The sequence below is a fragment of the Hemicordylus capensis genome, chromosome 10 (genome assembly GCF_027244095.1).
Source record: "Hemicordylus capensis ecotype Gifberg chromosome 10, rHemCap1.1.pri, whole genome shotgun sequence".
Taxonomy (NCBI): Eukaryota; Metazoa; Chordata; class Lepidosauria; order Squamata; family Cordylidae; genus Hemicordylus; species Hemicordylus capensis.
In genome coordinates, this window is record NC_069666.1 from 6,920,854 (window position 1) to 6,944,775 (window position 23,922).

The 23,922-nt window shown below is 48.0% G+C and overlaps 1 protein-coding gene across 1 annotated transcript in view; it reads right to left on the minus strand.

Moving 5' to 3' along the window:
• Positions 1-3,375: 3,375 nt before the first annotated feature.
• Positions 3,376-23,922, minus strand: part of KLHL25 (kelch like family member 25) — a 28,658-nt gene continuing 8,111 nt past the window's right edge. The window contains exons 2-3 of the mRNA XM_053272118.1: positions 13,007-14,830; positions 3,376-6,162 (exon numbers count right to left, since the gene is read on the minus strand). Coding sequence (XP_053128093.1) covers positions 13,044-14,813 — 1,770 coding nt within the window. The 5' untranslated portion in view covers positions 14,814-14,830 and the 3' untranslated portion in view covers positions 3,376-6,162; positions 13,007-13,043. The remainder of the gene's footprint in view (positions 6,163-13,006; positions 14,831-23,922) is intronic.

Sequence of the window (23,922 nt, forward strand, 5' to 3'; positions counted from 1 at the left end):
CGCATGTTGCCTGTTAGCCTCACTCGGATGGTTTTTCTTTTTCCGCCCTTTCATGTGAAATCAAAAGTATTAGGTGAAAATTCTCCATAACCTCCTTGGAGCTTTCTATCATAATTAAAAATTTTGGATTTTTAAGTTATGTTGTGGGTTTGATAGGAATTTTGGTACTCTTCTAGGAGTTGTCAGTTTTATGGTTGTGTTATAATATTTTGTTTTTGTTTTTTGGTCCCAGTAAAAAGGTTTGGTTTAGTTATGAGGGTTTTTTTAAATGCTAGTTATTATTTTTTGCATGCATTTCCTACCCCGGACCTTAAGCACCAACCTCTGCAACCAGCTGTCCTGGGCAGCCACCGAGGACAATATTCTAGGGAGGCATTCACTTCCAGCCTGGTTCCATGTCAATACGGCATCTGCATCGGCTGAGCTGCTTTTTTTTTTTTTTTAGAAGGATCAATATGGATGCTACTGATTTTCTTGGCAGGCCTGACTGTTAATTATAGACGAAAAGGTCCCCGTTGGCTTCCACTGCAATGTACATTCACGGTCATGCTGCACAACACTGATTCAATATCGGCTCCCAGTTCAGGGGCTGGCGTGCCCAGCTTCTCTCAGCATCATTCAGGCAAATGTGCTCTTCGGCTCACAGGCTAAGGAGTAAACCCAAAGCTGTTTTGAAGAAAGTACTTTTATTTGGGAGAATTCACATTTATTTTAGTGTTGATTTTCCAGGTGCTTAATTCTTCATCATAAGGTTACATAGGAAGCTGCCTCCTTCTGATGAGTCATGACCTTGGTCCATTTAGCTCTGTACTGCATACTCTGACCGGCAGCATCTCTTCAGGGTTTCAGGCAAGAGTTTTCCCCAGCCCTACCTGGAGACGCCAGGAATTGAACCTGAAACCTTCTACATGCAAAGCAGATGCTGTACCTTTTGAGCTATGCCCCAAATATAGGAAGAGCGGAAGCTGCCTCCTACTGAATCAGATTATTGACTCACCTAGCCCAGTATTGCCTACTCTGACTGGCAGCAGCTCTCCAGAGTTTCAGGCAGGAGTCTTTCCCTGCCCTACCTGGAGATGCTGGGGAGTGAACCTGAGACGTGCATGTAAGCAGAGGCTCACATGTAGTCACCCATCCAAATGCAAACCAGGGAAGGCTATGCTTAGCAAGGAGGACAATTCTTGCTTGCTACCACTGACCAGCTCTCCTCCCCAAATGAGCAGGGGTTTGTGTCTTCATTCTCGTGGCTGTGTAAACTGCGTTGACAACTTGGGTGTTGGAAAGCAGCATAGAAATACTACTACATGACGTTAAAAATGTACAGTTCTGCACCAAATGAATCCCAATTCTGGACTGAGCAAAGCTGGAGTTTGCGACTGCAATTACCTCATGGCTCGGCTCGACAGCAGACTTTACTCTTTGTGCTTTTGGCCTTGCTCTTTCTTGGGTCATGATCTGGATTAGCCCCTTGAGTGGGATCTCAAGGCAGCTTTCTAGTGACGGAACTGAAGGAAAGCCGCTGTGGAGAGATGGCATTTTGGACGAGGAGGAGCAGAGCAAACCCAAGGACACTGGGAAGGCCCGCAAGGCGCAGCAGGAAGACGGATTAGTTCACCTCGGTGGCGAGAAACGTACATTGTCTTGAATGCGACTGTGTGAAACTCAATCAAAACAGAAGCCCTACGTGGGATTCATGTGGCTGTTTACAGGGTTGTTTTTTTTTTCCTTCTCTGAATGGAACCGGATGAAAGGGGGGAAACGAGCATGGGAAACACCACTTTCTCCTCTGCTTCCCCACACTGATGTTCTTACGTGATCTCTCTGGGCAAGAGTTTGAAGTGTTTGTGGCTTAAAAACCCGAGAGAAGCGTTGAAATCCCCACGCCTTGAACCCTCTCCCTCTGTAATTCTGATGAATTTCACAAATGGTGGCTTGAAAATGCAAACTTTCTCTGATCAGAATGCTTCCCATTTTTTTATGTGCCACGGTATCCTTGCCCTGAAATTCATCCTCTGTTCATTAGGAATTTTGAGGGGTTTTTTGGTGCCACTTTTTTTGGGGGGGGGGTTAGCTAAAAAGCAGCCTACCATTCACCAGGGTGGTTGGTACCCTATGGAGGGATGAATGCTCGTTGTGATTGTCTATACCCCCCCAGAGATGGGAAAGCAATGATAGCATTGCAATAGTTCCAGCTTCCAGTATGTTATCTTGCTTTTATTGCCCTGGCCACCAGGTCTGCAGCAGCCCAAATTCCAATGGTGTTTTAAAAACTTTTAGAACACAAAGCTGGATTTTGCCACTCTGCAATTAATTACCTCATGGCTCGGCTCAGCAACAGCCGTTACTCTTTCTGCTTTCCTCTTTCTTGGATCATGATCTGGATTAGCCCCTTGAGTGGGACTTCAAGGCCCCTTTCTAGTGACTGAACCCAAGAAAGCCGCTGCGGAGTGACAGAAAAACACAAAAACTACTATAAAATGTTGATTGATGTTGGAGTGAAAATGGAAATTTGGCAGGAAAGTACTCCAAAGATTACTTGATGGTAAGAATACAGCATAAGCCACCTAATGGTGCAATGGGGAAATGACTTGACTAGCAAGCCAGAGGTTGCTGGTTCGAATCCCCACTGGTATGTTTCCCAGACTATGGGAAACACCTTGATTGGGCAGCAGCAATATAGGAAGATGCTGAAAGGCATCATCTCATACTGCGCAGGAGGAGGCAATGGTAAATCCCTCCTGTATTCTACCAAAGACAATCACAAGGCTCTGTGGTCTCAAGGAGTTGACACTGACTCGACAGCACACTTTACCTTTAAGAATACAACAATTTTGTTCATTGTTACTCTTAACCTAATCCTCTTTCCTCTGTGCAGAAATGACTGCCCTAATCATTTGGGGTTAGGAATAAAGGAGGGGTAATAACACAGAGAAAGTCATTAGTGCAGCAATGCTATCACCTATTTTCCATCACTAGGCAGGGCTAGAGGAGAGCTGGTCTTGTGGTAGCAAGCACAACTTGTCCCCCTAGCTAAGCAGGGTCTCCCCCGGTTGAATATGAATGGGAGACCACATGTGAGCGCTGCAAGATATTCCCCTCAGGGGATGGAGCCACTCTGGGAAGAGCAGAAGGTTCCCAGTTCCCACCCTGGCAGCTTCTCCAAGATAGGGCTGAGAGAGACTCCTGCCTGCAACCTTGGAGACGCCACTACCAGTCTGTGTAGACAATACTGAGCTAGATAGACCAATGGTCTGACTCAGTATACGGCAGCTTCCTAGGTTCCTAGACATTGCCAAAAATCACTATGAGCATTCATCCCCTGCGAAGGTACCATTGGCCAAAATGAATAGACTGGCTCACTGACTCAGTTTAAAAAAAAAAATTGTGTATGGTTTCAGACTAATTCGGTTGGGTGAATGTTCAGACTCCAGGCTTTCTCGGAACATTGCCAGATATTTCATCCAAGGTAACCCAGTGTAGGAAAGAGTGGCTGAAAGACAGCGCTGGGGCATGAGAAAGGGGAACCGTCTGACCCCAACAAGAGACAACTTAGCACACAGAAAAGGCCCTTTTGTGCTCCTTTGTCAGCTCTGAGCACAACTTTGGGATCAGGTTTTAGCATGTAATAGCTTTTCCCCGCCAAAGCATTGACCAAACCCTCCCTCCAACTGCGCCTTATTATTCAGCAATCGCTAAAGTCCTTTTATACCCTCCTCACCTCCTGTGCAATCCCTTAGCAACAGACCAGCACTGGCAGTCTCTGTTAATTGCCTGTGAATCGTATTTCGGACCAATACTAGCCTAAATACGAAAAGGAAAGAAAAAGCCTCTATTTTTTTGTATTCACCAAAAGCTATCCATTATTGTCTCTCCTCCATCCCCTTCCCAATTTAGGGGCCTGGTTTTTCTTTTTTTTCTCCTTCTTGCAAATTCTATGCTGAGGAAAACCAAATTTTTTAGTGTTCATATCATTGCAAAGGTACTTCATTTCCATGATTGTAAAGTCCTTTCCGAGGTCTAATCAGATTGAGTTTTTTTCTTGTTACATTTTCTTTTCTGCCACCAGAAATCCTGCGTTAAAGACTTACCTTCTCACCCAAGCTTTTTAATTTAATTGTGGTTTTAAACTGTTGTAAGGTTTTTATTTCTGTGTTTTAACTAGAGATAGCAGCTTTCTATGCTGGGATGGAGATGTAGATTATTGTTAGAGCACCTGCTCTGCCTGCAGAAGATCCTGCTGCAGTCATTTTTTCCCCCTCCCATTGCCCTATGGATGTCTGTCGAAATCTACCCTGTGGAACTCACCACCACAAGGTGGCTTGAAAAGAGGATTTGACAGATTCATAGTGGGTAGGTCAACCAAGAGCTATTAGCCCTGATAGTGGAATAGGACCTCCATGGTCAGAGGCAGTATGCCATTGAAGACTAGTTGCTGGGGGGAGGCGGGGGCTGTGGCAGGAGAAAACTTGTCTTCATGCCCCCTTGTGGGTTTTCCAGAGGCATGTGTCTGGCCAGTGCAAGAAACAGAATGCTGGAGACTTTCGTTCGTGGGTTTTCGTTCTGATTCAGTCGAGGAGTCTGCCTAAGTGGGGACTTTATTCCAGGCTCCTTTGTGTTTTCAAAGGAGAAATTCTGTTTTCCCCGTCTTTGTCAGGGGGACGTTTCATGCTATGGCGGCTGTTCTCCACCAGGTGGCCCTATTTGCAGGTTGTCTTAAGAAGGCTCACTCTTTCCAAAACAATTTGGTGCACTCTGGCTTTTCCCTTTTGGAAAGGGTGCACATTTAAACACAAACCCTGCAGAGATCAACTCATGTAACCAATCACAGCAATGTAAGGAGATGGAGCCATTGCTCAGTGGCAAAGCGTCTGCTTCGGTCCCCGGTTCAGTCCCTGGGAACTCCTCTAGGCCTGGGAAAGGCTCCAGGCTGGAACCTGGGAGAAGCCACTGCCGGTCGGTGTAGCGAATGCTGAGCTCAAGGGAGGAGAGCGGGTCCTGTGGTGGGGAGCATGAGTGGCCCCCTTTGCTAAGCAAGACCTGCCCTGGTTTGCTTTTGGATGGAGGACCACCTGCGAGCACAGTCTGCTGTTAAGCTAGTCCCCGTAAGCAATGAGAGCCACAGTTCATTCTGCTTTGCATACAGAGGGTCCCAGGTTCAATCCCTGGCAGCATCCCCAGGTAGGGCTGGGAAAGACTCTTGCCGAAACCTTGGAGAGCTGCTGCCAGCCAGTGTAGACAACGCTGAGCTAGATGCACCAAAGGCCTGACTCAGCAGAAGGCCGCTTCCTAGGTTTATAAGCAGAAATAATGACTGTGCAAACAGACCCTAATTTGGAGTGCTAGGGCACTATTTCCCGCAAGAGCAAAACACAGATTCAGGAGGGCAATCACGTAGGGTGACCCAAGGCTGCTCATCGTAAGCCTCCTGAATTCTTCAGCCATGCTTGAGGATGTCTCCGTCTTTCGCCCTAGCTTGCGTTTCCCTCACTGAATCGCGGCATCATTTCCGAGAGCATTCCAGGGCTTCAGCGATTGTAGCAACATCTTGCAATTTTGCAGACTGCGTAGGGATCAGTCAACGAGCACAGCGTCTGGCAATTATCCCTTAGCAGGCCTGTGATTATCCTTCTGTCAGGTGCACTTCAAAAAGAAAACGCTCATTCCCAGCAGGCGGCTTCCTGGAGAGTTTTATTAAAGTTGTCAGATGCCCGGGAAAATCACAATACACCGCACCCCCACCCCCCCCACCGCCCAAAGTTGCCTTTAAACGATCACATGTAATTCTAGCCCTTCGGAAAAGCGGCTGTGTGCTTCCCACTGTGAAGAGTCCCGGAATCACAGAAGGTCTGTGCTTTAATGAAAAGATGTTAAAGTGTCTTGGTTCCTTGGGGCTCTTTCCAGTGCAAAAGGTGCCAATATGGTACCCGCCTGGGGCTGCCAGAACTGCCTCTGCAGTCGTACACCCCTTTGCTGTCCACTTTATCCTCCTTCCAGGTAGACCCACGGGGTCACTCAGCATCCTCCCCTTCCTTATTAGTACAGGTTAGTACAGGTCAGCCTGATTCCATTGCTAGTGCCAGAGGAGGGATGGAGCTGGCGGGGACAGGAGAGACGCTTCTGGTCACTTGTGCAGGCTCTGGCGTCCATCCCGACCATCAGCATCTGGAAAGGGAGGGAGGGAAAGACAGCTCATTAATAGCCAGATCTCTCTGGTACCCGTATCAAGACTCCTAGCAAGGAATAACTATCTGATGCATGCCCTCTCTCTTGCTGTTGCTCCCTTAGAACTGGTGTTTGGCAGCATCCTGCCTCTGCACCTGTAGGTAGCTTATAGGCCTCAGGACTAGCAGCCACGGAGAGACACGTCCTCCATGAATTTGGCTAGGCTACAGAGACACAAGCTAGTGGCCATCACTACATCCTGTGGTAGAGAGTTCCACAGATCAATTGTGTGGTCTGTAAAAAATGCACGTCCTTTTGTCAGTCCTAGATTTCCCGGCAATCAGTTTCAGGGGGTGACCACTGGTTCTAGAGTTGTGAGAGAGGGAGAAGAATTTTGCTCTCTCCGCACCATGTACAATTTTATAGACTCTGATCATGTCTCCTTTTAGTTGCCTTTTTTCTAAACTAAGAAGCCCCCCATGTAAGCACACAAGTTCCATTTAGTTGCCATGACTAACAAATTACCACTGACAAGAGAGAGAGACACACACAGATGCAAGGCTTATTTATTTTATTTATTTAAGATATTTGTATACCGCCCAAAATGCAGTCTCTGGTTGCTTATTACAGTCCATGATCAGCGACACTGTAGTGGTCACCACCAACTCTTGCGCATGCCCACTCCACCAACCACTTCTGCTGGGGGTTCTCCAACTGAGGTCTCCAGATGCTGTTGAACTACAGCTCCCAACATCCCCAGTCAAAGGCCACTGCAGCTGGGGATGATGGGGCCTGTAGTCCAACAGCATCGGGGTCTCCCGGTTTCAGGAAGCACTGCTAGGGACCTGGGTTTGAGAACCCCTGGCTTGTGCTGGAAGGGCTTCCCTTCCAGTTTTGTTGCTGGGGGGCGGGGCAGAGGCGGACACTGGGCGTGCATCTTGCACAGGTGTTCTGGGCTGGAGCCGGGTTTGCAGAGAAACCCGTTCCCAGAAGGCAGCCCGGGCCAAGCCGCTGGGCTTGATAAACAGGCTCCGGAGACAAAACGGCTGCTGGGCAGGATCAGCCCATAAGCGGCAGCCACACACCTCCCCGCCCACCTCAGCGAGCAGATGCCAAGGAAGGCCTCTCTAAAGGACAAGGCTCTCGTAGGAAGCTGCCTGCTGCCGCGTTAGAGGCCGTCTAGCTCAGGATTGTCTACACCAGGCCTGCTCAGCTTCAGCCTCCCAGCTGTTTTGGGACTAAAGGCAAAGTGTGCCGTCAAGTCGGGGTCGACTCCTGGCGCCCACAGATCCCTGTGGTTCTCTCTGGTAGAATACAGGAGGGGCTGACCATTGCCATCTCCCGCACAGTATGAGATGAGGCCTTTCAGCACCCTCCTAGATCGCTGCTGCCCGATATAGTACCAGCGGGGATTCGAACCGGCAACCTTCTGCTTGTTAATCAAGTATTTCCCCGCTGCGTCACTTAAGGTGACTACAACTCCCACAATCCCCAACCACAGTCCAAAAGGCCAAAGTCGAGCAGGCCTGGTCTACACAGGCTGGCAGCGGCCTCTCCAAGGCAGGGGTCTCTCCCAGCCTTATCCGGAGATGCTGCCAGGGAGGGAACTTGCACCTTTCTAGAGGCAAGCAGGCAGGTGCTCTTTCCAGAGCGGCCCCCATCCCCTGAGGGGAATCTCCTGCAGTGCTCACATGGAGTCCTCCCGATTCCAAACACGCAGCCGCGAGGCAATGTCGCATTAGAGCACAGACTGTGCATTGTGTCCACAGCAGAACATATACTACAGAGGAGGAGGAGTGCTGCACCAGCCTGGAAACAAAGCCTTGCCCGCTCTGGCACCGGTTCCTAGCCAAGTCCCAGGGCTGGCAGCTTTTAGAGCCGAGTCGTCGCCGCCGAGTCACGGGCGGCAGCCCTGCTGACTAATTAGCTGCGGTGTTGGGTTTCCCCTGGGGTGTAGCGAGGGCTTAGCCTGCAAACGGGCCGATTTGGCAGAGGAGCCCAAAGTATCGCCCGGCCAACCTTCACGCTCTGGGTGGGGCAAATTTGCTCATGGGAGCATCAGTCCCCGTCCCCCCCCCACCGCCACGCCCCAGACAGACAAATGGCAGGAGATGGAGCCAGAAAAGAGTCCTTCTCCATTGCTCTAAGTCTCACCCAAAGATCTCTTGGGGCCTGCTTCAGTTATTAAGCACTGTGCAGCAAGCCAGCTTGCAGTGGTTTTTAAGGGATCTTGCTGTGATCACAGGGGAATATTTTGTATCAAAGTAACACTCACTCACACACACACACACTCTCTTTCTTTCTCTCACACACACACCCCTGTTCCTTGCATGGCAATGGCACACACTCCACCTGGAGAATTTCTGTCTGGCACACCACCATTAATGGCCAAGGAGGCCTGCCAGGAAAACCTAGGAAGATGTTCCCAGGAGATGTCAGGGAGTGAAACTTGGTCCATCTGCTGGCCAAGTAGCTGTTCTGCCCTGAGCTATGGCCCCATCCCCTACAGTGGGCAGCCCTAAGAGCCAATAGCTTGTGTCTATGTGGTCGCCAGCAGTCGACACCAACTCCATGGCACACTTTACCTTGACAATAGGCCAGAGATGCTGTCACTCAACTGTCCCAATTCTTCTGTGCTCCCCCTTTCTTTTCTTTTCTTTTTTTTTTGCATTTGCTTTACCTGCCTCTTCAGCCTCCATCCTCCCTGGCGTCATTGGCTTAACTACTGTGATGTCACAGAGGTGCCTTCCGGGCTTTGCCCTTGCTCAGACTAGAATGATTGCGAGATTCAAAGTGCTCTCATTTCTCCTTCTAAGGTATGCCAGCTACTACCAATAGTTTGGGAAATCATGGTCTAGGCTCGGTTTTGAATAGAAGCTGGAGCTAGGTCTTTGGGGGTCCTCAGCAAAGTGACCCTGTAAGCTCTCCCCCCCACCACCATCTTTGCTTACCAATAATGCAACATATCCATCCCCTCCTCATACCCAGTGCCCCAATGGAATGGGCGAAAATGCACTGCCTTATGGGCTAACAAATATGGCAAGCATCAGCAGCACATCTGAAGAGCATTATGGGATACTGATGGAGGCAGGCTCACCTTGGGCTGGTGCCACCACCAAAGAGCCGCCATCTTTTTCCTCCAGGGCCTTGGGGTTTAGTCATGAGCCCTGTGATGGACCTTGAACAAAACTTTGAGGGAACTAGAGTTGCTTTGTCAATGAAAAAGAATATTAGGAACTAGTTTTGCCAAGGCAGGCAACAGGAGCTGAGCTAATATAACCTGACGGCCATTTCTAGAGGTCATTTAAGGTACAGGAATCTGGGGCAGTGAGGTGTGTTGGAGGGATTAGCTGGGCTTTTTACCCTCAAGCTGTTAATCATGGTTAAGCCCCAAAGTTATTGTGTGTACAGTTAATTAGTGTGTCCCAACCTCCCTAGGAAAGGAACAAAATTCAAGGTGTGCCTTTGCAACTGACTTTGGAGGGAAATCCAGTGTGTTTTCTCTCCTCTTTAGCATACTTATATGTGAGAATGCAACTTAACAGAGGAAATGGTTCCATTTGCCAAGGGTACTGTAGGCGCTTGTAATATTCTCTCGAAAACCATCAGGGACAGAGCTATAGGCTCAGCTGAATCATTTGATGTGACCCTTGCTGGATGATATCAGCTCAGATGAGATTACAGGGAAGAGAGCTGGTCTGGTGGTAGCAAGCATGACTTGTCCCCTTAAGCTAAGCAGGGTGAGCCCTGGCTGCATACAAAAGGGAGACTAGAAGTGTGAGCACTGTAAGAGATTCCCCTCAGGGGATGGAGCTACTCTGGGAAGCGCATCTAGGCTCCAAATTCCTTCCCTGGCATCTCCAAGATAGGGCTGCGAGAGACTTCTGCCTGCAACCTTGGAGAAGCCACTGCTAGTCTGTGTAGACAATACTGTAGACAATACTGAGCGAGATGGTCCAATGGTCTGACTCAGTATATTGCAGCTTCCAATGTTCCTATGAGAGTGGGGGTGGAGAGTAGCATTAAATTTCTGGACACTTTCTGTGCCTCTTTGTTCAGTCAGCCGGGGACAGGCTGAAAAAGGGTGCAGTCAAGTCTATGGAGTTCAGCCTCACGGCAGGTGTAAAACAGACACATACTTCTGTAAAAAAACACCACACAGGCAGAGGTCACAGCCTAGACTTGTTGCAGGAGACAGTCACCTCTGCCTCCCCAGATGTTTTCTTTCCCAAATTTATTTGGGCCCAGGGAGACACAACGTGGGAGTTCTGAGACTGGAACGCCCAATGTCTTTTCCCATTCCAAAACAGCAGCTGCAGGGGGTGGCAGTTTGGGTGGGCGGGGCGGGGGGGGAGAGAAGAGTCCCCCACCCCCAGGAATACCACAGCCAGTTTAGGCTCTCCTTAAACTTGCTATTAGCCATGCAGGGGTGCCTATGGGCACAATTATCCAAACGGTTTTCAGCTAACCCCAAGAATGTCTCTGCCAGCAGGGGTGGGTCTGTGCATCTAGCAAGTTTCAATACAGCCTTAATGTGTGCAATTTAGACAGTCGCACACATTCAGGCTGTGGAATTCTCCAGTTAGTGCAGAGAAGTCACAAAGGTGCTGGTACGAGGATCGTGGCATCAGGATGGTCAGGAGGCTTTCCACTCTGAAACTCAATTTAATGAGATCCCAGGACATCGGAGATGCAGGAAGAAATAAGCTTTCTGCATAGATAGAATGACTTATAATAATGCCTGCAATTCTGCATCGTTCAAAGACTGCACACTGGGAGAGACCCTTGGTGGTTCAAAGAGTTAAGCTTGATGATTTTCTTAAATAAGAAAATAATCCGTGTGTACCTTGACACAAATCTCCACCGCATCTGCCACTGATTCTCTGGCTCTGGTATTCAGAAACACCCAGGATGAGAAACATTATTATCCTGGCAAGGTAGTGGCCATTTACTATATGTGACATTTTGGAAACACTGCCTTGTAGCGATACACCCAGGCAGAAATTCATCAGGGGCAACCTCTAGGCAAAGGATTGGGAATACAGTACCTGCTGAATTTCTGCCTGGACACACCCCTCCCCAGCCCAAACTCTAGCAGAAAGCCCACAGCAAATGTGTGAATGCAGAGCTTCATTTTTAAAGTAGGCTAATCAGTGTTCTCTCATTTTTTTCATCTGTGTGCAGAATGAGTTTTGTTCTGGGCGGCAGTATCAAGGCAGTGTGTGCACACCTGCATTCAGAATGGGACCATCCCGATTCAACTTGAGCGGGATCTAAAAATTAATTAATCAATCAAAAAACTTGTGAGCGCGCACACACACCTTAGAGAGAACACGGAAGCTAATATACCAGGCTGCCCAAAATTTGTACAGCATATATGGCGTGGAAGCTAAGATGGGCACCTTATCTTACAATTCAGGACCAGCGAAAGCTCTAAGATGGTAAGAGAGTGTCTTAGCTCTCATCGCAAACCAAAAGTGTTTGGATTACAGAATTTATATCAATTAGATTGCCAGCACTACGTGGCTCTGAAGTGGAGGCCCCCGTAACCTGAGCCGCAGAAACGATGAAGTTCTCACGCATCCTCCAGCAGCATTTAATAGCGAAGTGGTAGTTAATTAGATGCTCAAGCGGCAATAGCAGCTGTCAGGCCATGCAGCATGGGAAGACGGGTGCGCAGGCGTGTGCAATGCTGCATGGCACGGCTGTTTAGCAAAGCAGTTATCATTCAGCTGGGCATATGCAGAACAGAGGAGACTGCCGCTTGGGGTTAAAGGAGGGCCGCTTCTCCCGCTGGTGCTCAACAGAGCTCTGATCTTTGTGGCAATCATCAAAGGAGCAGGCAGCAAGATGCCCAGAGGCCATTGGGATCAAGAAACAAGAGACAAGCAATGCAATCCTGTTCCTCTCTACTCAGAAATAAGTGCTGGCAGGCCAGACGAAGTGCAGAGTGATCGAGATGCAACACTGAACATCAGGTCAGCAACTGAGCTCAGTGGGGGTTACTCCCAAGCCAGTCCAAATACTCTGCATGGTTACAAATTGGAGCTGGGAATGATGGGAGTTGTAGTTCAGCAACATCTGGAGGAACCCAGATTGGGAACCATTGCTCCAAGGGGTAGCAAGTGGGGGTGGGCACTCCCCCAGAAGTAGAGTTGCCATGCCCCCCAGAATTTTGCGTTTCACCCAGATTTGCCCGGATTTCAGCTTTCCTCTCTCTCTCTCTTTTTGTTTAAAAGAAGCTAAGCTCTAGCCCTCGCAGAAGTATAGTTATGGAGCAAAATGTGCAGTCACTGTTCTGCTCAAAAATTATCTTCAAGCCAATTTACATAATATGCAAATTAGGCACCCAGATTTGGAGAGCCAGAATGTGGCAACCCTACCCAGAAGTATTTTCCATTCCCCGTTTTGCTTCTCCACCCACCAGGCAAATGTTACAGCAAAGTGCCAGACAATAACACTCCTAGTCTATCATGGCTCTCCAGCTTGACTTAATTATTTTAAATGGGACCCCAAATGGTACAGATCACCCCAGCTGGATGATGTACTATTTGGAATGCCCTTGGAATAGTATACCAGATGAAGACTAATGTCCTTGTAGTTCTTTCCCCTGAACTAAGGCAAGTCCAGACCAGCACCTTTATTTAAAAAAAAAAAAAAGAGGACACTAGCAAAGTTTAAACAAAAAACAAAACCCCAAACACACAACATTACAAGTTCCAAGTGTCTGTATTGCAAGTTGTTGTGCTTCTCCTCTCAAAAAGGCAGGTGGCCGGCTGCGCTAAAGGGTCATATATGAAAGTGACAGGCTGGTGCTGTAGGAACCTCGCGTAAGAGATCTTACCTCCTGCTGCTCCCGAGTTCTCGACATGCAGATTGTGTCAGGCTGGCAAGTGTTTCCATGTGCTAACGAAAGCTGTGGGGATGAGGGAGTAAGGCACAGTGGTGATGCAGTTCCACGTATCTGTGGTCGGGTCGTAACAATCCAGCGTTTTGCACCTCTGCGTCCCAAAGTAGCCCCCCACCACATAAAGCTTGTTCCCCGACGCCAGAGCGTGGCACGACATCCGCTTGGCTGTCATGTCCCCGACCCGCGTCCACTGGTCCGTTTCGCAATCAAAACGGTAGGCGGATGCCGCCGTATATTCCGTGTCCCCGCCCATGATAAAGATCTGGCTGCCGAGGACGGCAGCTGCGGTATAGCGCCAGGGCTGGGGGCACTGCGCTTTGATCGTCCACTGGTCCTCCACTGGATCGTAGCACTGGACTTTGGACACCTTGTCTCGGTGGATGCTCGTCCCGCCAAAGACATAGAGCTTCAGCCTCGCACTTACGACCGCCGCGTTGCTGACGCCATCCTGCAGACGGGCTACCATCGTCCACTTGTTGGCAACGGGGTCATACTTCTCCACCTGCTTCAGAGAAACAGAAGGCGAGGCGGGAAAGACGCCGGCCACGGCCGTGTGTCCCCCAACTACGTACAGACAGTTCTCCAATTCAGCTGAACCATGTCCGAAGCGAGCGATAAGCATCGGGGAAGCTTTGGACCACTCTTCATTCACCATGTCATAGACCCAGACGTCCTTGGACACCCCATTTTCTGAGCCTCTCCCTCCTGTGATGTAGACTTTGCAGCCAATGGCACAAGCACTGAATTCCTTCCTGGGGCTCGGTAGGTCTGCTTTGGGGATGATCTCTTTCGCCTTGTGGTCCACCTGGTACACCTTATCACACATGAATGTCTGTCCACCCAAGATGAGCAACGTGTGTCCCGCTTTGCGTGGCCTGGCATAAGGACTCGTGACCACCCCATCGTTCTGCAAGATCTTCTTTTTCCACTGAAGGGCCTCATTCATGATTTGCTTGTTCTGTTCTTCAGCCACAATGAGCTCCTCATAGCTCATGGCTTCCTTGAGGCATGCAGAAGGCAGCAAGGCCAGACGCAAGTTCTTCAAGAGCTCCGGGAGGAAAGCTCTCCGCTTGTCCAAGTCATATTTCACCCACTGGAGGACTGCCTTGAAGACCTTCTCCTCATTCTCAATCTCTAGCTCATCACTGGAGATCAAGTCCAGAAGCGTGTCCTTGGAGAGGTGGTTGAAGTCTTCGCTCCCATGGACCATCTCAAAGTTGACCAGGCACATCCTCCAAGAAAGTTCATAGAGCCTCTTGCACTGGTGAGCGTCTGAAAGCACCATCATGCCCAAACAATTGGAAGGGTGCAGATTCTTCTCCAGAAACTCAGCGGCCGCGTCCCGGACATCATGGAACTGGAGCATGTCACCCGCTTCTAGGAGGGACTCTGCATTCTCTTCGTTGATGATGATCTTGGAAGAGTACGCATAGTCCAGCAGCAGCTCCAACACCTCCGGATGGAGGCTATCATGGAAATTCACCTCGTCGCCCAAGCTCTCGCGGAGACCATTGCTGAACATGGCTTCAAAATATCTGCTGGAGGCCGCTAGGACAGCTCGGTGGCACGAGAAGGACTTATTCCCGGCCCAGAGGGTGACGTCTGTGAACATGCAGTGCTTTCGCATGGTGTTGAGGTGAGACAGGACGCAGTCGGGATGGGAAGCTTTGTGGAACAGCAAGATGTTCATGGAACTGGTACTAGTCCGGGACTTACGGTTCTCATGGACGCTGACAGACATGGCTGCAGGAATGCTTTCTGCAGAAGTGAACGGAAGAAACAAAAACAGAATGCTTTGAGTTTCAGGCCGTATTGACTGACAAGGCTGAGCAAAATGGAGATCTTATTTATTTACATATTTTTATACTGCCCAAAACTTACATCTCTGGGCAGTTTACAACAAAATAGAAACAAAGTAAAACATTCGTTAACACAAAAATGAAAAGTTTAAAACATTACAACAATTTAAAAAATTTAAAATAATATTTTAATGCATTAAAACTATTAAAACAATATTAATTAAAAGCCTGGGTGAACAGATGCCTCTTTAAAGACTTCTTAAAAGCTGTCAGAGATGGGGAGGCTCTTATTTCACTAGGGAGCGCATTCCAAAGCCTCGGGGCAGCAGCGGAGAAGGCCCGTCCCTGAGTGGCCACCAGACGAGCCAGTGGCAGATGCAGACGGACCTCTCCAGTGGATCTCAGCAGGCAATGGGGTTCATGACGAGGAAGGCGTCCTCTTAAATACTTTTTGTCTTTCTGCCCAAGTTTAGCAGTGCACAGCCACCTTTATGAAGCCCAGCTCAGTGAATTTATTTTTAACCCACTGGAATATCAAACTGCAGAATACTACTTACCCTTATGCACTGCATATCTGCTTGTAATGTCCAACCTCTTTTTGTCTGCAGTTATCTCACCCCATTAATTTATTTTTTTAATTGCCTTTTCCCATCTATTGTTTATGCAAGTATCATATCCCTTTCATTTTCTCCCCAGACCTTTGTACATTTCTTCCAAAGAAGGAAAAGGAAAAGAAAGCAAACTACAGGCAACAGAACTCCCCTTAGAAATTAAACATAATACTCCAAATTAAAGACACACACCTCAAATTGTATGGGTATAATTGTGGTTTGGTTTTATTACGGTAATGTTTACAAGGGCCTGTATGAGAAACACTTTTGAAGTATGAGGTTCAACGGTTAATAAATGGAGAGGAGAGCTGGTCTTGTGGCAGTAAGCATGAATTGGCCTCTTTGCTAAGTAGGGTCCACCTTGGTTTGAATTTGGGTGGGAGACTACATGTGAGCTCTGCAAAATATTCCCCTTAGGGCCATAGCTCGGTGGAACATCATCAGCATTGCAGGAAGAAGGACCCAGGTTCAATTCCTGGCAGCATCTCCAGGTAGGGCTGGGAAGACTCCTGCCTGTAACCTTGGTGAGCTGCTGCCAGCCAGTGTAGACAGTCCTGAGCTAGATGGACCAAGGGTCTGACTCAGTATAAGGCAGCTTCCTACATTCCAATGAGGCTTCACCCTTTCAATATGAATTAACCAGCCCTGCAATCACAACCCACTGCAAAGTCCTGCAACATCTCTATTACTTTCTCAGTACAACTCTGAGTGACCTGCAGGGTCTCCCCACCTCCCGGAGGAGGAGGGCAGGGGAGAGGACAAATTTAGTCCAGAAGGTACTACCGACAGAGAAAGTTCAAGTTCGATTTGTAAAAATCTCAAAATAAGTGAGAGCTCTTCAAAGCAACCACCACTGTTCCTTCCAACACAGACTCCCAGATGTTGTTCACTACAACTCCCAGCATCCCCAGCTGCAATGACCTTCAGCTGGGGATTATGGGAGTTGTAGTCAACAACAGCTGGGAATCCCTGGTAGAGCAAACACTGGCAGCCACCCCCACCCACCAACATAATTTTGTTGTTGTTTTGCAAACCACAGACACACACCAGACTAATGTCTCCCTGGTACAGACAGCCATATATTCAGAAGTCAGGGCACTTAGTTGTTTTTGACTTAACCAGGGTCATACTGACTTTGATGCAATTACTACAAATTTTAGAAAGGCTGTTAGGCTCATTTATAAAACTGATTTGCAATCAGCAGGAGGCATGGATTCCAGACATACCCCCTGCCCCACAACATTTCATGCTCTCATTTCTGCCTAAACTTATTTGCTTTGCAAAATAGATAACCTCTCATCAGGGACCAGGTTGTTGTTGATGCCTGCTGTCTACCCATTGGCCTGAATCAAAAGACACAGTGCCACAACTAGTCAACTTAATGATGATTGAAACATATTTGTGCAGGCGTCATGCTTGCCACTGCTCAGAAAACACAGGCAGAGAAATCTTCAAAAAGGAGACAAAAACGCCACAAGATGAGTTTAGCTTTTGTGCCGAAGTTTCTCCAAATATTTTCTTTTGCTGTGTCAACTGTTTTGAGAACCCTTTTAATGGTTGAAAAATACACATATTTTCTAGTCTGCAAGTTTCTTGGGGTGGGGACTCACCCTGGTACAGTATTCTCCATTAAGCACCACGGATTTTGTGAGCCCCTTGGGAATAGGGAAACCTCTTCTTCTTCCTATGTAAACCTCTTTGAAACCTTTTAATGACAAGAGCCAGCGTGGTGCAGTGGTTAGAGTGCTGGACTAGGACCGGGGAGACCCGAGTTCAAATCCCCATTCAGCCATGAGACTTGCTGGGTGACTCTGGGCCAGTCACTTCTCTCTCAGCCCAACCTACTTCACAGGGTTGTTGTGAAGAGAAACTTAAGTATGTAGTACTCTGGGCTCCTTGGAGTACTCAGTTGACCATCTATAAAGTAAAGTGTACCGTCAAGTTGATTTCAACTCCTGGCGCCCGCAGAGCCCTGTGGTTGTCTTTGGTAGAATACAGGAGGGGTTGACCATGGCCATCTCCCGCCCAGTATGAGAGGATGCCTTTCAGCATCTTCCTATATCGCTGCTACCCGATATAGGAGTTTCCCATAGTCTGGGAAACATACCAGTGGGGATTCAAACCAGCCACCTCTGGCTCTCTAGGCAGGTTACTTCCTACCTCACGGCTCATCCACTCTGGCAAAAGAATCCTGCCCGTCTCTGAGCCGACGCATCTGGATTCCAAACACCTTTCCCCTTGCTTCAACAACGCCATGCCAGAAATATTTCCCGGTACATTTCTTGGCCCCCAATTTGGTGCGGGCTTTGTAGCAAATTGCCCGTGTTGCTTCTGTCTCCTGCTGACTAGGATAATCTAGCTTGAGGGAACAGACTGTGTGTGTCTGTCTTTTGGCTGAAGATTAAGAGAAGATGGAGGAAAATTACAAAGCTGGAATCCCAAGGCAATAATTGAGGGGTGTTTTCTTTCTTTCATGCTCTCGACTGTTGCCCATGCACATTCCCAAGGTAAAGGCCCCGAGACTGAAGTGTTTCAAAGAAAAGGATTCAGACTTGCTGGGAACGGAAAGAGACAGACAGAGCAAGCCTAGGGGAAAACAGAGAGCGAGGTCGAGAAAAGCGCTATGCAGAGGATATTTCCAGAGCGAGGGAACAGGGTGTGGGGTGCCATGGGTTCCACCTGTACTCAGTTGACCATCTATATAGTAAAGTGGGCCGTTGAGTTGATGTCGACTCCTGGCGAACCCAGGGCCCTGTGGCTGTCTTTGGTAGAATACAGGAGGGGTTGACCATTGCCTCCTCCCACGCAGTATGAGATGATACCTTTTCAGTATCTTTCCTATATCACTGATGTCTGATAGAACCTATAAGGCAGTGATTTGCACTGTTTTTTCAAACAGGGGACACTTTGGCAAAACACACACACACCCTTCAGTGTGAGAGCCATTTCCTACTGTGCTGACCTCTGCACCATACTGTGCTTTTCTCAGTACCGGGAGGGCCCTTTAAGAAAGACAGAGTCCTGGAACCCATGCCAGGTCACCCTGCCCTTCATAATGAAAAGAGGATTCTCCCCAGGGCTTCGGTTGCGTTACTGCGCTGGGCGCCTCGAGACACCCATCTCCGCCACTCTGGATCTGGGGATCTGACCCCGACTCCCTTTCGATCGGCTGAGGGCAACGGAGGAGAGCTGGTCTTGTGGTAGCAAGCATGAACTGCCCTTTTTGCTAAGCAAAGTCTACCCTGGTTTGCATTTGAATGGGAGACTAGAAGTGTGAGCACTGAAAGATACTCCCCTTACAAGGGATGGAGCTGCTCTGGGAAGAGCAGACGGTTCCAAGTCCCCTCCCTGGCAGCATCTCCAAGATAGGGCTGAGAGAGACTCCTGCCTGCAACCTTGGAGAAGCCGCTGCTGCCAGTCTGTGAAGACAATGCTGAGCAAGATAGGCCAATGGTCTGACTCAGTATCTGGCAGCTTCCTATGTGAGCTCTGTGGGGAAAGCACTGGGAAGGGCTGCCTTCCCAACACTCCACACATGCTTTCCAAGATAGTGCAGGGGTTCAAGAGGGCTCCGTTTCCCTTAAAAGGAACACCCCCCACCCAAGCACTGAGCAAAGCACAGTGAGAGCTGTACTCTCCAAACGGTGCCAGGTGGACTGTGCAGAGTATTCAGCTTCAACTGAAGCTTCACACAGGACCAATACACCATTAGTTAGGGGGCCGCATTTAGGGTCAACGGGGGCTGCCCCTGGCCCTTACAACCAAGAACACTGCTATCAAGAGTTGTCCCAGGGACTGGGCGCCCTGGGAAAGCTGGGGGGGTTCTCAGTTATAAGAGACCCTTACAATCCCATGTATGTGTGTAGAGAGGCCATAAGGACATCCAACAGAATATGTGTAGGTTTGCTACTTTGCTCGTCCTGGGTATCTCCGAATAGGACAACAGAGCCTTCTCCGTGGAATGCGCGCCCTCGTGAAATAGGAGCCTCCCCATCGCTAACAGCTTTTTTTTTTTAAGTCTTTAAAGATGCATCTGTTCACCCAGGCTTCTACTTAATATTGTTTCCATGGTTTTAATGTTGCTTTAGAACAGGGATTCTCAAACTTGGGTCCTCAGGTGTTATTGGACTTCAACTCCCATAATCCCCAACCAAAGGCCACTGAGGCTGGGGATTATGGGAGTTGAAGTCCAATAACACCTGAGGACCCAAGTTTGAGAATCCCTGTTTTAGAATATTGTTTTAAAAATTTTCAATGGTTGTGTTTTAAGTTTCTTGTTTGTGTTTTTAACTAACGTTTTATTTTCTGTTTTTATTTTGTTGTAAACTGCCCAGAGACGTGTGTTTCGGGCAGTATAAGAATATGATTGATAGATAGATAGATAGATAGATAGATAGATAGATAAATGCCCCATGCAAGTGTTCTGTCACCCAAGGATAGTAAAGGCATGGTGGGGGTGAGTGGGACCTTCCTTGCGATCAACATACACTCCGCCATTTTTCCAGGCTTCTCACCCTCCTGAGCCTCCATGCAAGAGAAGGGTGAGTGCATCAGCACACGGGTCAGACATGACTAACCGGCACCAGACCGTTCTCCACTTTCACGTGTTGGTTTCATGCAGCAGTCTTGTCTGCCTAGAGCTAAGTCTCACCAAGCCCAGACAAAATACCATTTTAACCACATTAATTAGTTGTGACCTAGAAACGATGGAGGGGAGGGGGGGAAAAAAATCACATATTCTGTCAAGATTCATTTTCTCGTTGCCTACAGGTAATTACCGCTCTCCCACAGGCGAGCCGGCAAGAGGCTACTGTAGATGCAAACCTGATGCACAAATCCAATTCTCTTTAGCGCCTTTGCAGATCTAGGGCCCTAGGCTGGGCTAAATTCTACGGGGCAACAAGAAGAAAGCTATTACAAACCATGCACGCGCGCGCACACACACACACACACACACACACCCCTACCTTGAAGCTTAACCCCGGTTTGGGAGTAAGTCCAAGTTTTGGAGAGCAAGAGTCGATGCAAGACACTTTACATCTCCAAAGTGATTAATACGATGAAATATGTATGAATCTGCTAAAATTTTAAAAAGGGGCATTGATTCAGGCATCAGCCTCTGTAAACACCCACAGAGAATACCCAGCCTGTTCAAGGACCTGCATTAAGCAGCAATTTCATTATCCTCAGTATGCAAATGCACCCATTTAAGAGACTTTCATGCTTTCCCCTGAAGGCCAAGGAAGGGTAGGTAACGGAACAAAACAGAACGGCTGGGTCTTAAAGAGGCGCACGTACTGCACACTTCTCTGCAGTCAGAGCTCTCCCAAGTTGTCGGCATTTCACACCAACAAGCAAGAGGTGTGGCAGCCAACCAGACTTCCCCAGGGAAGTAGCTCCATCTGCTAAGCCGTGCAGATGAAGCAGCTTCCATGAGATCCAGCAATCTGCACAATACTTCAACACCATGCTATTTATTACTGAGGAGATATACAATGCCAAAGTGCCACCTAATGGCGCAGCGCGGAAATGACTTGACTAGCAAGCCAGAGGTTGCCGGTTCGAAGCCCCACTGGTATGTCTCCCAGAAACACCTCTATCAGGCAGCAGCTATATAGGAGGATGCTGAAAGGCATCATCTCATACTGCGCGGGAGATGGCAATGGTCAACCCCTCCTGTATTCTACCAAAGAAAAACCACAGGGCTCTGTGGGCGCCAGGAGTCGACACCAATGGCACACTTTACCTTTATAGAAGGCTATAAAGGTAATACAAGACTTGCTCGATGTGGTGAAAGTTCTACCAGTCTAGCTTCTTGTTTCATATAGTGGCCAGGTAGATGCCACTGGGAAGCCCAGAAGTATAAAGGCAATTGCTCTCCCCTGCAGGCTGCCTCTAGCAACTGGTATTCCAAGGTAGACTGCCTCCAAATAAGGAAGCTCTATTTACTCACCATGGTCACTAGCCACCAATAGGCCACTCTGCATGCATTTTTCTAATCCTCTTTGAAGAGGCATCTAAACTTGTGGCCATTGTCACTAGTTGTGCAGTGCTGACCTAGCCAAGTGTGGATTTGGGGGCAGTGCTCCCAGATGGGCCCGATTCTCACCGCAGGTTTGCTCAATGCAGGTGGAGTTCCTCAGGTCTTTCTAGTCCGCCTGTGTGGCATTAGCAGCTTCTGCTTTGGGAGAGTGACTCAAAGGGCAACATGTTCCGTCAGCACGAAATCTAATCATGCACATAATCCTCCAGAGATGAACAGGGCAGGGTTTGAAGGCACCTGGATCAAACTTTTGGACAGAGACCAACAGCAGTAAGATGCCAGGCTGGGGGAGCAGAGGGGTGGAATCTGCTGAGAAAGCTAGAAGGGAGATGACAAAAACTAGTAGAAGGAAGGAATAAATTCTCCTTTAATTACTCTTCCAGTGCCAGCCTGTGTGTACATGCAAGCATGCATATTTCATAGGGCCACACACTAGTCAATTCAGTTTGCATTCTTCAAGAAATGACCAATTCTAAGCCTGACCACACACACCCCGGCCAGGCTGCTTCAAGTTCATGAGGGAAGGGCAGAGATGACTTCAAGGCCAAGCAAAGGGTAACATGTGAATCCCACCTGCTATGGTCTTGGACAGGAAGAGGAAGCTAGCCCGGGAAGCAGACTGGAAGGGTTTGCCTAAAAGGTTACCCCTGCTAACTGAGCAAAGAGGCACCTTTTTGAAAGTGGTGGTTCTCTTTATTTAGCAGGGGGAGAGCAACTGGCCCTCTCCAGCCCCAGCTCAGAATCCCTCCAGTGGCTGTTGCTGGGGTCTGCCTTTATGTTTCTTTTTAGATTGTGAGCCCTTTGGGGACAGGGGGCCATCTTATTTATTTATATCTGTGTAAAACGCTTTGAGAATTTGGCTGAAATCAGTATATAAATATCTGTTGTAGTAGCAGCAGTAATCCAAAGAGACAGCATTGGCTAAGAGGAATCTGACCCATTTCCCCAAAATGCTTGAAGATGTCAAGCAAGCGTCAATAAGGCAAATTAACATTAATCAGCTTACTCTATAAGTATTTAATACATAGCAAAATCTTTGCCCCCCTAACGTTCTTTGACACCCCTTTGTTTCCCCAAACTAGCTGTTCTAGAGTCACTCCTGAGGAAGCAGCATCTTGTGCTACAGATGTCTTAAATGTCAGCAAACTAGTGTGAGAGTAGGGCACCCTTTTGCAGTCCACTTCATCTTTCAAGGGACAGATGTATGCATATCCCCATTCCAGACATTTCTAATGATCCAAGTGTTTGAGGTTGCACGTGTGCCAGAGTTCAGCTTTCTGGGTTATTTGGAAGTACCTTAACCATTTGGAATTACTTTTCTGTTTCCCTGTTTCCCGGAGAGAGAAATACAGATACCCTGTTTAAAAATCTCTAGGAATCAGGATGTCAGATTTGAACTGTCCAGGCCATGGGGCAATATTCTTTCGTTTTTCTAGGTCATTGGGCAATATTCCTGTAACAAATCCATATGACCCAGCAGTTCTCAAACTTGGGTTCCAAGATGTGATTGGACTAACTCCCATGACCCCATCACAGCCAATGCCATTGTGGCTGAAGAAGAGGAGATCCTTAGTCTAGCAACATCTGGGTACCCAAATCTGAGAGCCCCTGATGTAACCCCAAACATCTCAATTATCAGAAGAGCCAGGAGAGGGGAGGGATGCACATCTCTCTATTGAAACGGAGGCCATGAAGTATACTGAAGAATGGTGTTATTATCACCATCACCATAAAATATATACCCTTTGGACTATTTCCTTAGTACTACACTATAACCAAGTTACTTGAAATTATTGCATATTCACCCCACATCTTATATAGCCCTGGATACCTGAAGGACCGCCTGCTCCCAAGGCTTTCTGCCCGCCCATCGAGGTCGACAGAGGGGCCTCTGCTCCGTGTAACATTGAGAGAGTTTAAAGACAGGGCCTTCTCTGTTGTTGCCCCCAGGCTCTGGAATGCTCTCCCAGTAAGTGTCCGCTTTTTAAAAACTAAAGATCTTTTTATTTGTTGAGGCTTTTACCCCCTTGGGACTGCAGAGGGTCTCAGCTTTCCTGCTTCTGTTTATCTTTGTTACGGGTTGGTGGTTTTTTCGGGGAGTGTTTTATGGTTGAACTGATTTTAAGTTTTTAAATGTTATTTTTATGGAGTTTTATTCTATTTTAACTTTTGTAAACTGCCTTGGGATATCTTATGAAAGGCGGTATAAACATCGAATAAATAAATCTTTCCCTGAATCCATATAATCATCTTCAGCAACAACAAATATTTATATGCCGCTTTTCAACAAAGGATTCCAAAGTGGTTTACATAGATAATAAATAAAGAAGATGGATCCCTGTCCTCAAAGGGCTCACAATCTAAAAAGAAACATAAGACAGACACCAGCAACAGCTA